This window comes from Branchiostoma lanceolatum, chromosome 3 (genome assembly GCF_035083965.1).
Source record: "Branchiostoma lanceolatum isolate klBraLanc5 chromosome 3, klBraLanc5.hap2, whole genome shotgun sequence".
Lineage (NCBI taxonomy): Eukaryota > Metazoa > Chordata > Leptocardii > Amphioxiformes > Branchiostomatidae > Branchiostoma > Branchiostoma lanceolatum.
The window spans coordinates 15,077,727-15,091,274 of record NC_089724.1 but is presented as its reverse complement, the minus strand read 5'-3'; the positions used below and the strand labels follow the sequence as shown (position 1 = coordinate 15,091,274).

At 38.8% G+C, this 13,548-nt stretch overlaps 1 protein-coding gene across 5 annotated transcripts in view; it reads right to left on the bottom strand.

Moving 5' to 3' along the window:
- Positions 1 to 13,548, bottom strand: part of LOC136430518 (synaptic vesicular amine transporter-like) — a 79,851-nt gene that overhangs the window by 4,004 nt on the left and 62,299 nt on the right. For all 5 annotated transcript variants that reach the window (XM_066421208.1, XM_066421206.1, XM_066421205.1 and 2 more), the window contains exons 3-17: positions 13,081 to 13,501; positions 12,554 to 12,612; positions 12,123 to 12,206; positions 10,282 to 10,374; positions 7,952 to 8,041; positions 7,326 to 7,366; positions 4,926 to 4,989; positions 4,125 to 4,220; positions 3,529 to 3,607; positions 2,930 to 2,981; positions 2,291 to 2,354; positions 1,555 to 1,606; positions 936 to 1,003; positions 748 to 793; positions 414 to 501 (exon numbers count right to left, since the gene is read on the bottom strand). In XM_066421208.1, the coding sequence (XP_066277305.1) occupies positions 414 to 501; positions 748 to 793; positions 936 to 1,003; positions 1,555 to 1,606; positions 2,291 to 2,354; positions 2,930 to 2,981; positions 3,529 to 3,607; positions 4,125 to 4,220; positions 4,926 to 4,989; positions 7,326 to 7,366; positions 7,952 to 8,041; positions 10,282 to 10,374; positions 12,123 to 12,206; positions 12,554 to 12,612; positions 13,081 to 13,501 (1,397 nt within the window). The remainder of the gene's footprint in view (positions 1 to 413; positions 502 to 747; positions 794 to 935; positions 1,004 to 1,554; positions 1,607 to 2,290; positions 2,355 to 2,929; positions 2,982 to 3,528; positions 3,608 to 4,124; positions 4,221 to 4,925; positions 4,990 to 7,325; positions 7,367 to 7,951; positions 8,042 to 10,281; positions 10,375 to 12,122; positions 12,207 to 12,553; positions 12,613 to 13,080; positions 13,502 to 13,548) is intronic.

The window sequence follows — 13,548 nt, the reverse complement described above, 5'->3', positions numbered from 1 at the left end:
ACGTCAGAAATTATAATATATGTAAAATCCCATTCTCCTCCCATATTTCATTTTGTACATACTATCAGTCTTTTGTAAGGTAGATTGGTCTGATAGAATTGTTGTTGTCATGTAGCACAATATCATGTGCCATAGGTTGTAACTTGTAACTTGTACAATTATTGTAAAATAAAGTTGGTCATTTGTAATCCTGTTGTATCACCGAATGGCTAACCAATTAAAAGCAAGAGTATAGTAGTCAATATTGAGTAGTACCTTTTAAAGACTTGCTACAGTTAGTTTGCTTTCTTAACAGAATCCACTAACACACAGCGCAACAACGTACAACGCAAGACAACATAGGTCTATACAAATAAATTAGACACGGGGCATATCTATGCAGTCATATTGCAGTGTCTACATGTGTAAAGTACCTCTTTCTCTTCCTTTCCTGGTGGTTCTCTCAAGAAGATGCACAGAGGAGAGTACAGGATGTTTATGATCCCAATCCCCCACATCAGCCTGAGGAAACAGTGTTGTAAACCAATGGTGATACCAAGGGAAAAATCTGTATTCTATAATGACACGTCATAAAAAGGATCTTTGAAACCCTTCTGTGGCCAAATTTCCCCGGCAAATATTTTGTAATACATATATGAAGAAATATTTTTGAAGAAAAAAGTATGTATATATTTATTTGTTCTTTCATCTTCAAAGACGCCATTAACAGAGGGTACAGAAGACAAATCAGTCTACATGGCCACTCACCAACCAAATCCGTATTTGACGACAACTTCTCCACCGACAGCAGGCCCTATTGGAATGAAAGAGCAAAAAAATGGATTACGCCTTGACTACAGTCACACCTGATTGAAATCACTTTTGGACATTACAGGCTATACATATGTGAATACAATAAATATGGAGTGCATAGTATTAACTTATAGTTTCCTTACCAATAGCAAATCCGACACAGTTGGCGACATCGGCAATAGCGTACACACTTCCGTACACCGATACGTGCCTACACGATGGAAAGTATTTTGTTAGTACACAAATAAAGGACTATAAGTGTGACAATGTCACAGGAGATTTATATTAAAATGATATATATCCTGCTTGGATTCATTTATATTTATTACCTCTTCATAATTGTTGGTCGGAGGTATCCTTATGTTGATATTATAATCGTAATGACACATGCTCAAATACTTTTTCAGTATTGTATTCTGATTTTATCTTTTTTTACTTTTGATCTGATGAAAATCTTCACGTGAAGCTAATGCGACTGGCTTTGATACTAATAATAGATAAATTTAACTGATAAATCGATAAAGGTTAGACATCCAGGTAAAAGACACCAGACCAAAGTTACTCAAGCAACTGAATAAGTTTTGTAAAAACTTATAATGATATAATAACCAGTTGCTTGAGTAACGTTTATATTGTGAATAATTGTGTATAGTTTATTAAAAGTAGATTTCTGTCCAAAGACGAGCACTGGGTACCAGGAGATTGATTAATTCTTAATTATATCTAGAAGCTAGTTGATGAATATTAAAAATACTATTATACCTTCTGTCCACTAGATACCCCATGATCGGCATCAAAGACGAGTCAACCACGCCTGGATAGGAAGAAAAGACATCATACTCTATATCATATAAATCTATTCAAATTTTTCAAGTACACAAAAGAACATATACGTACGCACATCATGTGTTTGTACGTTTTTAGATATACAATGTATATTATTTGTCTATTTGTGTCACGAATATGTATAGTTTAGATATTGGACAATGATGGATGGTGGGGGGCGGTATCGACTTCCAACGACCCAGTGCTGACGTCACACGTGCGGAAAAATCACGTGTCTACCGCACTTGGGTCAGATAGCTGAAGACCGAGCGATTCGGTTGTAAATTCCGGTGAGTTAAAAATCTTTGTGTTGGAGAATAGTTTAATAATGATGAATGGATATTTATAAAGATAAGTATCAGATTGATGAATGAGGGTGTCCGCCTTATCATAGCCAAGCAATTATCGTGTTTGTCCTTGTGAACTTTATGGATACCATACATCACAGTCGTACATAATTGGAAATATGCCAATAACAAGCTGATTACCATCTACGTAGAAATACATAATCTTAATGATAAGGTATTTTGCAATTAGAATTGTTCAGTATCTAATGCAATATACGATAGACTTGGATAGACGTAACTTATCATGCTTTGTTATAGAGTGGTGCTACATGAAGTATTGACATGATAAGAAAAACGCAATTCAGTAAACATCATGTACCACACACCTATGGCCAGGCCGAGTACAGCGTTTGGGGGGATGAGTCCGTGGAAGCTTCTGGCACAAGGCATCTGGTGGTATCAAGAAGCACCAAAACATAACCAACATAACATCATGTTAGAATACACCATAGCTGCGTTACTGCACATGCAATTATCTCTGTCAACGTTTCGGCAACCTTCTCGATGGCGTGGTTGTGTAGTAAAGAAACTATTCACACCCTCATTCCACTAGGGTGGTGATCTCGATGCGACCGCCCTGCGACCAAGCTATTTGACTGAGTATTCATGTTTCATAGATAAAAACGAATCTTTTTAGTAAAACGCTTTGTGTGTTTTATTATGTTTTCCGGTATACTTTTACATTTTGCATGATACTTATATTATGAAGTCAGCGAGATACAAATCCGATTTAGATGGCAACAAGGTTGCAGCGCGATAGCTGTCCATTGGAATGGGGGCCATATTGATTAATTGTTTACAGATAACTTTCTGTTGTTTAAGCAATGAATAAAACAATCCTCCCCTTTGCGTTCCCGTGCTACATACTTTTACGCTTCACCAAACATTCGTCCTTTATCGGGAGTGTAACGCCTCCTTGGAACAAGTGATGAATTCTAGGGATCTTTCAATACAAGATAACTAACCCAGATCATGGAAGCCCCAACGAAGATCATGGCAAGCAGTCCGCACAGCCATCTGCAAAACACACCATCCAACATGTTTTCCCACTTTGATATACAGCATGAGCAGAAGAAACAGCAGTAAAAGTTGGCAAAAGAGATAAAAAGTTTGTAAATTGCCAACTATTACTTGCTATCTGTGACAAGCAGAGCTACTCCGCAGAAGAAGCTGTCGTTTAGCAAAGCTATGAAGACAAGATACCAAGTATTAGGTAGGAATGCTTCTTTGAGATACGCTCTTGTAACGGAAGCTGTCTAGTCCTAAATCTAGGCCCATTGGCGTTGCAAAAGCCTAGATACACGAATGCACGAGGGCCGTCCAATAGGTGATGTGCTAACCCGGAAACAAGAGCAATAAGTCGAATTTCGGGGATTAACTATACAGTCATCCATCAATTTCCACCGAAACTCAAAATCATTAGTATCATTTCTTTGCAGACGTTTTGTTGTATCCCCAGGCATGGTCCTGTATAATCTTCACCTGATTAATTACCTAGCCTTCAAAACTTGCCCTGAAATGCCCTTAAGTGGCACGTGATGAATATACATTATGACATGATTACCTTCCAAGTTTGGTTGCAATAAAGCCAAACATGTACGCCCCAACAAGGTACGCAATGCTGGACGGCAGCCAGATGGATCCTGTCAGAAGAAGAGGGAAAGTGTAATAAATGATGTCATCACTAAATGGTAAGACCAAATACAGCTCGTCATCCACCATGTTCAATAGCATGAAATATTCAAATATAAAACATTTGGAAAGAAAACAATGCACATGCACATTAAAAAAAGTAAACAAAGTTCTTCGTAAAATGTTGAGAAAAATACATGGCAAATAGAAAGTGTTGCACAAAATGATTGCTCGAGAATCACTTTGTTTCAATATTTTTCTTGCTCCTTAGGTCTTCCCCATACAAGACGTAATTCTTGAACGATCCACTCAGAAAGCGCAGATACACGTCTGGAAAACTGTACACATTTACCTTCTCAAGGCGCCAAGATAAGCCTGCGGGACGTCAATTGTTCTCAAGACGATAAGACTCCTCCTTAGAACTTCTCTCGTTATCTTTGCTAAACAGGTGCTAACTGTAAAGCCGGATAACTGGCATTTGAAGCAGCACAGTTGCCAAACCACGACCCATAAAAGTGCGAGTCTTACCGATTTGCCAGCTGGGCGCATCTAGGGTGTCCATCATCCAGATAGGGAGGGTAGGCTCCAGCAGGGCGATTGCCATGTTCGCAAAACATATTGACCCTGATTTTCAGCCACCAACAAAGTCAAGAAAGATACAGAGATACTTTAGTACGTATCAATCACTTGGGATCTTAGCATCGCTTGTTTCAAATATCATACCACTGTCTGGCTATCTTTCGTGGTCGTTGCAAATCGTTGATGATCGTTTGATGACAGGTACGAGAAGCTTATCGTGTCGTTACGAGTGCACTGTCTGGTAAGAGATGCTGATAACGTCATATTTTCTCTTTCCTCGTAAGTCAAAGGAATATGGCTGCCAATATGGCTACTTGTAGTGCATCATTGGCATTTGGTCTTTGATCATGCAAGTTGTTGATAGCCTGTTCAAGAAAGTTTTAACATTTCAGTAGCAAGAGGTCTGTGTAACCCTCTTGACCAACCAGATATTTACCCTCGTTAAAGTCTAGCAAGTGAGAATGATACAGGGAGGGTAGGTAAGGTAATAGTAGGAAACAACTACTAAATGATAAGAAGTGATACCAGTATGGGAATAAACTTTAAACCGATCATATATCTGTTAAACAAATGTTGATATCCATGTTATGCATCAGGCAGTATCAAACGATTGTCTGATGATGAATAAAGAATACGACCAGGTAAAAACATGTGGGCATCGGACCATAACTCTAGATTATCACGTGCATGTATTATATGTATTACCTTATAAACACACTATCAATATTGTTTTCAAGCCATCGTTCTCACCGGCTGCAATCACAATGTACGGATCCCTGAGCAGCACGCCCAATGGAGCTCCTTCCATCAGGATCTGGAGGAAAGACAGTGCGCATGTACTGTTAGGAACGTTCACCTGTTTGCAAACTTACCTTTCTTTGACACTGTCTGCAGTAACATTGAGAAATGGAGGGTTTTGGGGTTTTACGGGTTTTCTTAGGATGCATGCAACAGATATTGTCCTAAATTTAGTTAAGAATGACAAACATTGGATACAGTCATGTGGAAGTAAAGGTACACGGTTTGCTAAAATTTGACAAGTGGGATTCCCAAACGTTGCTAACACGTCAGTAAACAACAAATCACTGGAGATGATGATAAATGATTATTTTGATACAGTCATTGTTTTCCTCAGTATGAAGATGATACGTTCATTCCATCTTATGTTTTGCTTCAGAACCAACATATATTCCAAAGCCTGCTAAAACATTGTCGAATGTCATGGTATTGGTTTCTTTATGACATTATACATTTCAATTGAGTAATTTACTGATAAAACAGCTTTGCCTTTGCTATATCGTCATAGCGTCTCACTTGCGTTGGTAACCACCTACTTTCATGCCCGAGCCCTCTAAGTTGAATTTCATTTTTTTTCTCACCTTACACTTATCTGCTTATGTTTTATTAACTGCGGTGGACATTGTGTTAATCTCTATTATATCAGTATTGAGTTATGCCATGATTTAATATACAATTTTTATATGCAATCAACTATTATTATTTGTTAGCATTTTGCTATCATTATCATCGTCTGATTTGTTGTCATATTGCTATCACTTACTACTATAATCATGTTATGAATTGTTAGATTTATGTTTTGTTTTTTTTTAAGTTAGAGGGGGGGTGACCTTATACAAGCCATTATAGCTTTTTCTCCCCTCAGCACGTATATTTTTTGTTCTGTTCTATTATGTACTACAAACTGATTTTATGTACAGAGAGATAAAATCAAATCAAAAATCAAATCAAATTTTGAACAAGCCGAGTACAAAATTGAGATCGAAGAACTGGGTTGCTACAAGCGCTATTGGCTCTCTCATGAATGTTTCCTGCTTTCATTTCTGGTTGAGTCAGACTATGTGGTGTACCCCCAGAAACGGAACGTATATGATGAGCAGTCCTTAGACCATTTATATCTTATATGACGTTCCTAACAATGTGGGAATTGTAGTGATATTATTACGGTTTGCACATTGAAAGCCATTTTTTTCACATTGACCAGTTTAGTGACGAAGACGCATGAATCCAAAATGACGATTCAAAATTAAAGCTACAGACAACATGGTACACACAAAAAAGGTTCACATGAAAAATTGTCAAACAAGTTGCCAAAAAAGTATCTTCGATTCGCATTAGCCCATTTCTCTTAGGACATCAGAATATCAACGAGTCTATATCGGTAATTACAAGGGGGGCCTCTTGATTATGTATCCTCAAAATCTCATTCTGTAATCGATTCTGACAAGTAATAGGAAAAGAGCTGGAAGGATCCCGCAGTTCAATTACAATTATGCATGACTTGGTACTTCGATGTAATTGGCATTCTCTTGACCTCTGAAAGGGCACGCTAAGTTGGAAACACGGTGTAGTGTGAGATAAGACATGGTCGACTCTCCTTTATACATATCTTTAAGAACAGAAGGCGGTGCCTGTTGACGACACGTCCTGCCGCTGATGTTGTAAGAGGGATGATGGATGATTTTAGAGTCCTTCCTTGCATTTGCGTCATCAAAATTATCACCTAAGTGTAATTCCCCTTACTCAACCCCAAATTATATGTGGCACTCTTTACAATAAAACATCTAAAAGCTTCCATAAGATGAGTGGAAAGCGGATACAATTTCCCCTTTTATGATATACCATCAATAATTATACCCCAAATAGGATAAAAAGCCCCCTGATTGATAACCGGGATGAGGTTTGGAACCCCAACAGCGAATCCTTTTTACTTAATCTTAATTATCGGCCGCGGAGGCCGCCGTCTTTAGTAATTCTGGCAAATGGGTTCTTACAAATTGGATTAGCGCCGGGACATTCTGAGATTGTATATCATTGTTATCAAGTTTCGGGGGTCATCGCTTGATGGAAATATGCGGGAAATGTAATAATCAAACTTCCGGGACGGCTTCTTCGTGGGTACTTGAAACCCGTGGTAAGCAGACATACGTGACAAAAATGTGCAATGATAGAAAACTGTTGTAACATTTTTGCCAAATCATCCATTTTGAGGTAGTTTGTTTTTACTGTGACCAGGAGTTGTTTGTTCGACCTGTCAATGTTTTACGATTGGAGTGTTCGCAATTCTGAAATGCTGACTTTTTTTTTACAATCGCCTTGGAGTTACTTTGTCTCCACATCCAACAGACTCACCTCTTTCTTGTTTCCTGGTCGAAGTACTAACAACTGCAAGCCTGCATGTGTATATAAAAACATTGCATGTTACTGTAAGATAGCGGCAGTATAATCGAAGAATGTGTGTTAAGTTAAAGCTAGTTTGTAAAACATTTTAATACATCATTCCTGTTTAGAATATGAAAAAAAAATGTATTTTTCCATCCCTTTTCAACTAAAGTTGATATGATGATAGTTATTTGTACTTAAACGGGCCGGTTGGTGCTTGCATGCAATACATATACAGGAATATCATAGGAATTATGGTAAAATCTACAGCCGGATATCAATAGATATCTCCACATCAAATTCTAATTCGACTAGTGTGGTTTCTACAGCAATACAGGTTTCAACTAAAAATTGTAAAGGCATCATAGGCCACTGTTAGGGATTTGGAAATTCCGCGCGGCACCATTTGAACCTGCCTGCTGATTTTGAATCAATTGATTTCAAACAATGATATGGACTACAAGATGAAACCACGTGCAATCTAATTCGCTTTACATAACATATCAAAAGGCTGATGCCAACTCTGTGTGTACTGGTGATACATAAAGTATGATAATGTTGAAAGAAAGCCTTTGTTGAAACAATAAAGTGCTTACAGCCCTCCAGCAATGCGATGCCGGCGAGGATAAGGAACGGCACGCTCTTGTCGAAGAACTGGTACATGATGCCACCAAACAGAGGGCCGCCTACATGACAAAAACACACCTTGGTTTAGTCAGGACTTAACGATAAAAACAACAAAAGAATTGTTACAATGCACAGGGTATAGGACATGACAAAAGAGCTAGACATCATGGCAAACCAATCGTGTAAGCCGATCAAAACTAGGGGCAAAAGAAAATAGAGTTATTTCACTATCACACAATGACTGCTATGAAGTTCTTTCGCTCAAGATAGTACGGATCGTATGAATGTACATGTGTACTCGTCTTTAAGATGTTGATATAGGAGCCCAAAATGTACCATTAAACTATTTCATTGTATTGTTAATTTTTTGTCTTGGTCGACTAAATGTAATTAAACATGTCTTTATTGCTTTAATCATCGTGAAAAAGGAGCCAAAAATATACAAGTGGATACAAATAGCAATAAAATCCTCACCATAACAAGCAGAGTTAACAATTCTCGAACATCATTTTGAAATACATTGGATTTTTGGAATAACAATAGCATGCCAAACAATAAACAAGAAGCATGAAACAATATCCCACCGCAGGGGGTAGGGAAATATAACTATGACTAAACCAGGTAGCAGATGGCATACATAAGTCATGTTCTGAATTTTTCATCATGCCGCCGTTTGATACTAGTCTCATATCAGTTAAGTATCATAGAACCATTCCCTAAGCCATGCCCACATTTTCAAGAATCGATAGCACCATTAACTGGCTTAACTTTTCTTACAAAGTGACGCCATCTCTAATGGAATGCTATGATCGGGAATAGATTATGTAGTTCATTCACCTTTAAACTGGTCTTGGACTACTTTATCATATACACGTGTATATCAATATTTAAAACACGAGCGACAGAGGAGGCAACGACACCCACTTTCATTGAATCATTCACAAGAAGAATGGATAAGATTAAGAGCTGGAATCATATGACCGGATACCCTATCGCGTATTCTTATGAAGAATGATGATGCTCAAGTTCCTATTGTATATCAGGCTACATTACATTTCCATATAGAGTACAAAACAAATAATTTCACAGTCGACTTCTTTGTGTTGACGAAATTGTGGCTTGTGAGTTCTGAGAGGCACGTTCCATTTACAGACAAAACGACGCATGTAAAACACTGTACTTCACATGGCCAATCATCCATACTCAGCTAGCCCACGACTAAAGGCCAAGGAAAACGATGGTGTTTTCGATCCATGACCGACTCCAGGAAAAACCTGTCGACCCTAGCCTTTTTTGGGGTTGACCGCTGACATAATTTTTCCAAAAATGTTCTCCTATTTTTTTATTGCAATAGAAAAAGTGATATAAACAGACCCACAGAATCAAACCGCAACATTATATCTATTAGTATCTAACTAAAATATGATGTTGAAAATACCAATGACCTAATGCATTTACACTGTTCAACTGTATTTGTTGAAAAATTTTGGCCGAAATTCAAAAAAAGGAGAGAATCGTTACCCTGTTACCTCTTTTCTTTTCATGACCGTAAACGAAAACACACCATTAATTTTTAAAATCCTAAACAACCTGTCGATACTGTACTCCTAATCCTTTTCCCAGCAGACAATTTCCAATAATTATGCAAGCTTATAATCCCATCCGTCAGCCTTAAAGTTAACACGAATAGCCACTCTTTTCCAAACGCATTATTATTCCGTTCCTCATTATTATTCCGTTAGGATATTATTATTAGGTGTAGACCGTCTCCTGCAGACAAACTCCTTTGTAGTGTTGATCAATGTTATTAACTCTGGTTTCCTTGCTGGCCTGACAAATAAATCAATTAAGAAGTGACAGAAAGTGAAAGGTCGCTGTCCCCTTTACCAACAAAATCATTAGAAATTTTCTAGCATCAATGTTTCCAGAATATCAGAAGGCAGTAACCACATTATATATGAGATGCCCTGGAGAAATCTTTAAAGCTGGCCGTTGTCATATGATGACGAGACTTATCTATAACTTTATATAAGAGAAGATCAATCTGTAAATGTAACACTGATCGTTATTTTATGTATTAACTAAGAAAGCAAAAGTGAGGCCCAAACTGTGTTTGTGGATAACGTTTAATGTATCTAATTATTTCTATTTTCTTTTGCCAGGGTGACTTACTCAGTGTCTCGTCACTGCTTTGAGTGAGGCTCTGACAAGATATCACGTACATTTGTATATACAGTTATGAATAGAAGAAAACAAGTTACAAACAAACATACAACACACACACTTAGATTTTACTTACCAATGCAACCCAATGCGATCCCACTCAGAGCAATCCCCATGGCCCTCCCTCTCTCCGCATCATCCGGGTACCGGTCAGCAACAACCGCCATACCTGCAAATGTTTGGGATAGAGCCTTCAGGTTGACTGATTGCAAGTTAATGTATTTGACTTAAGTATGTTAGTGTTGTGCATCATGTTGAGATGACGGACCCTCAGGTTGCAGCTGACAGCAAGCAGTGGACCTCTTTTTATTATGTTGCCGGTAATTGAATGGCCCCTAGGGTCAGCCACAGCTAGGTGCCATGTGGCTCCTTTTACTTACAGTTTACATGGGAATTCAGAGTGCTTCATTTAAGGTCTCTGGTAATCTAAGATACATCGGTCCAACAAATAGAAGTCATGGGTGAGTGTTTTGCCAATCCACGCTAAAGACAGAACATGAACACAATTCTGATCAACATTCATTCAAACATGAGCCTTAACATGTTTTGACAGACAGTTGACCGTGATGAGTACTGGTTCAGCTTCTGTTGTCACTTTGCAAGTAAAATATACATACACAGCGCATATATACGATGCATTTGAATGCGACAGCACGGATGTATCCTGACATTGATTGACCAAAGATTAACCGCTGTTTGATTACAAACTGCTGTCGGATTACCCTTACGGCATCGGAACAGATCAGCCCGCGTGAATTCTGTAGATCGCCAGATAATGGTTGCATAATCCTGTCACCGTGTACTTAGTCACCTGGTGAGGATGTCGGACATCTTCAGACACAGAGTAATGAACATGTCATATTGACTGGAAATCACGACACTAGGGCAGCCGATTTTACCGCAGTTGGGAATGGGTCAGATTTGTATGTGTCACACGGCGTATACAAACGCAAAGGGCAACTGTTGGCGTCCTTCAAAACTGCCCTTCTTCCAAAGACGGCAATCCACGTTTAACCCTCAAACACCCGAGTGGGGTCATTTTTGACCCCAGGCGTGGATCTTGACGTGCTATTTAAACATGTTTGATTTGAAAAAAGATTCCGTCCGAGACTTTGCCATTAGACATCTTTTCTAACCTCTCCTAATTTTCTAGGGAGATGGACACAATACTGTTGACGTTATATAGGAAAGTCTGTGATGAGTCCGCTGGGGTCATTTTTGACCCCAGCAAAAATAATGTGCTGTTTTTGAGACCTGCCCTCTGTAACTCCTGAACTACTTATTGTATGACCACCAAATTTTCAGAGGATGATGCACATGTGCATTAGTAGAATCATAATAAATTTCATGTCATAATGACGTAATATGACCTCGCTCAGTCGCAAAAATAGGTTCGGGTGTTTGAGGGTTAAAGCATGTAGATTTGGACAATTGTCAAAAATCCCCTGTTTGTCAAAATGTGTGCATGCACCGTATGTCTAGTTTACTGTAAAATGAAAATGTATTACAGCGAAAACTATCAAAACATATTTTTAATGTCATATTATATATGATGAGCCTTCCCAGGGTCTCATCAATATCCCACCTGAACAGTATCTTATACCAGTTGCCCACAGACGCACCAGAGCTAGCTATGACCTTAAATACAAACTCACTTCAGCACGTACAGATTGTTTTAGACTTTCCTTTTTTCCACGCATGGTTAAGGAGTGGAATACCCTGCCGGGGCATATCGCACAAGCCCCGACAGTGGAGGCCTTTAAGGCCAGGCTTGCCGCCCTGCCGTAGCCCGTCAGGCCTGACCCCCCCCCCCCCAAGTGATTCCTCTTCAGGGGTTGTTAGAGGGTACCCGAAATGAAGATGAAGGAAGATGAAGATATAACAGCAGAAAATAAAAATCTTAGAAAGCTTTCTTACCCGCAACCGAAGAACAGGCAGACCCGATCCCTTGTATGCTTCTGGCAATGAAGAGGACGGCATAACTCTCTCCAAAGGCGAATACTGGAGAGTGGGATGTATGCAGGTAATGTTATGTACACATCCGTATCAAATGAGGATATGACTAAGAGAATATCAGAATTAACGTTTAGAATCACGGAATGATGGCTCATCGACGCGCGTTTTGGAAGCAGAAGTTTAAAGAAAAGTCAGATAAGCAATTTATAGTTTTAGAAGAAAAATTAAGAAATCAAGCTCTAAACAGCCTATAATTGAAGATTCATCTTATTTTGTATTTTTGGTGTCTTTTTGCATGACACATTTTATATTAGCTCAAGTAGCAAATACGTTACTCCTAAGGTATCAAGAAATAAGCCACACATAATGTAGAAAATGTAGCCGATATTTACCTACTGTTGATACAAGGGTGATAGCGAAGCCGATGAACATGGGTATCCCATAGCCGACTCTGCAACGTGATAGCACAACAGTAAATATGATTCTGTCGTAATTCATGTTCAAGTTCTAAAGGACGACTTGAATTGAACCGATATCATGTTTTTGTAGCGATCCATGCTATAAATATAATTGATAAGTTTAAACGTCCCCGGTTTCTATGTATGAATAGAGCAGTGAGTTGTAGGACAACTAACGCTGCATGAAATTGGCTAAATAAATCTACTACATTAGCCTTAGAGAATTATTTACTAGGCAACTGGAAATAAAATCTATGAGCTTTCGTTGCCTTCATTTCTTTTTGGAGTACATAAATGTATAGGCAAGTATGTGTCAAAGAATGAAAACGTCACCATATGGATATGTATGATGCAGTCTTTTGTTATATATAGCAATACTATAAATATTCTCGCAGTGTATCTAGAAGAATTAGCTCATAACGCGAAAAGAAGACAGTTTGCTCTTGTATGATCTTGCCCACCTGTTTGTCATTGGACCCACAAATGGGTTGACTATAAGCTGGATGGTTGCCTTGGACGCGAATAGTATACCAACGGGTAAATTCTCATCTACTAAATCTTGATTTGTTGGCACCTCGTGGTATGTATCCTGGGGATTTTTTGTCGGTGTTTTCTGTGTTGTTTGTGAGGACGGGTAACTGATGCCCGTGGGAGCCCAGTACTCTGTCGGCTGCCAGTACTCCGGGTTTTCCGTGGGCCGTTGTGAGTGGTGGGCGGTGCGCTGAGTTGGTGTTGTTGTTGTTAAATGCTGTGGTGGTGGATCCGTCTGATTCGTTGCTGTTGCACTTAGAGTTGGATCCGCAGGTAGCGTTGAGTTGCCGTTGACGTAATAAGGCAGTCGAGGGTGATTCAACTTGTAGATATAATCTGGGAGGATAGGTACTGCAGAGCAGGGCAAAAGATTCAGTCTTAATTATGATCAAGCTCTG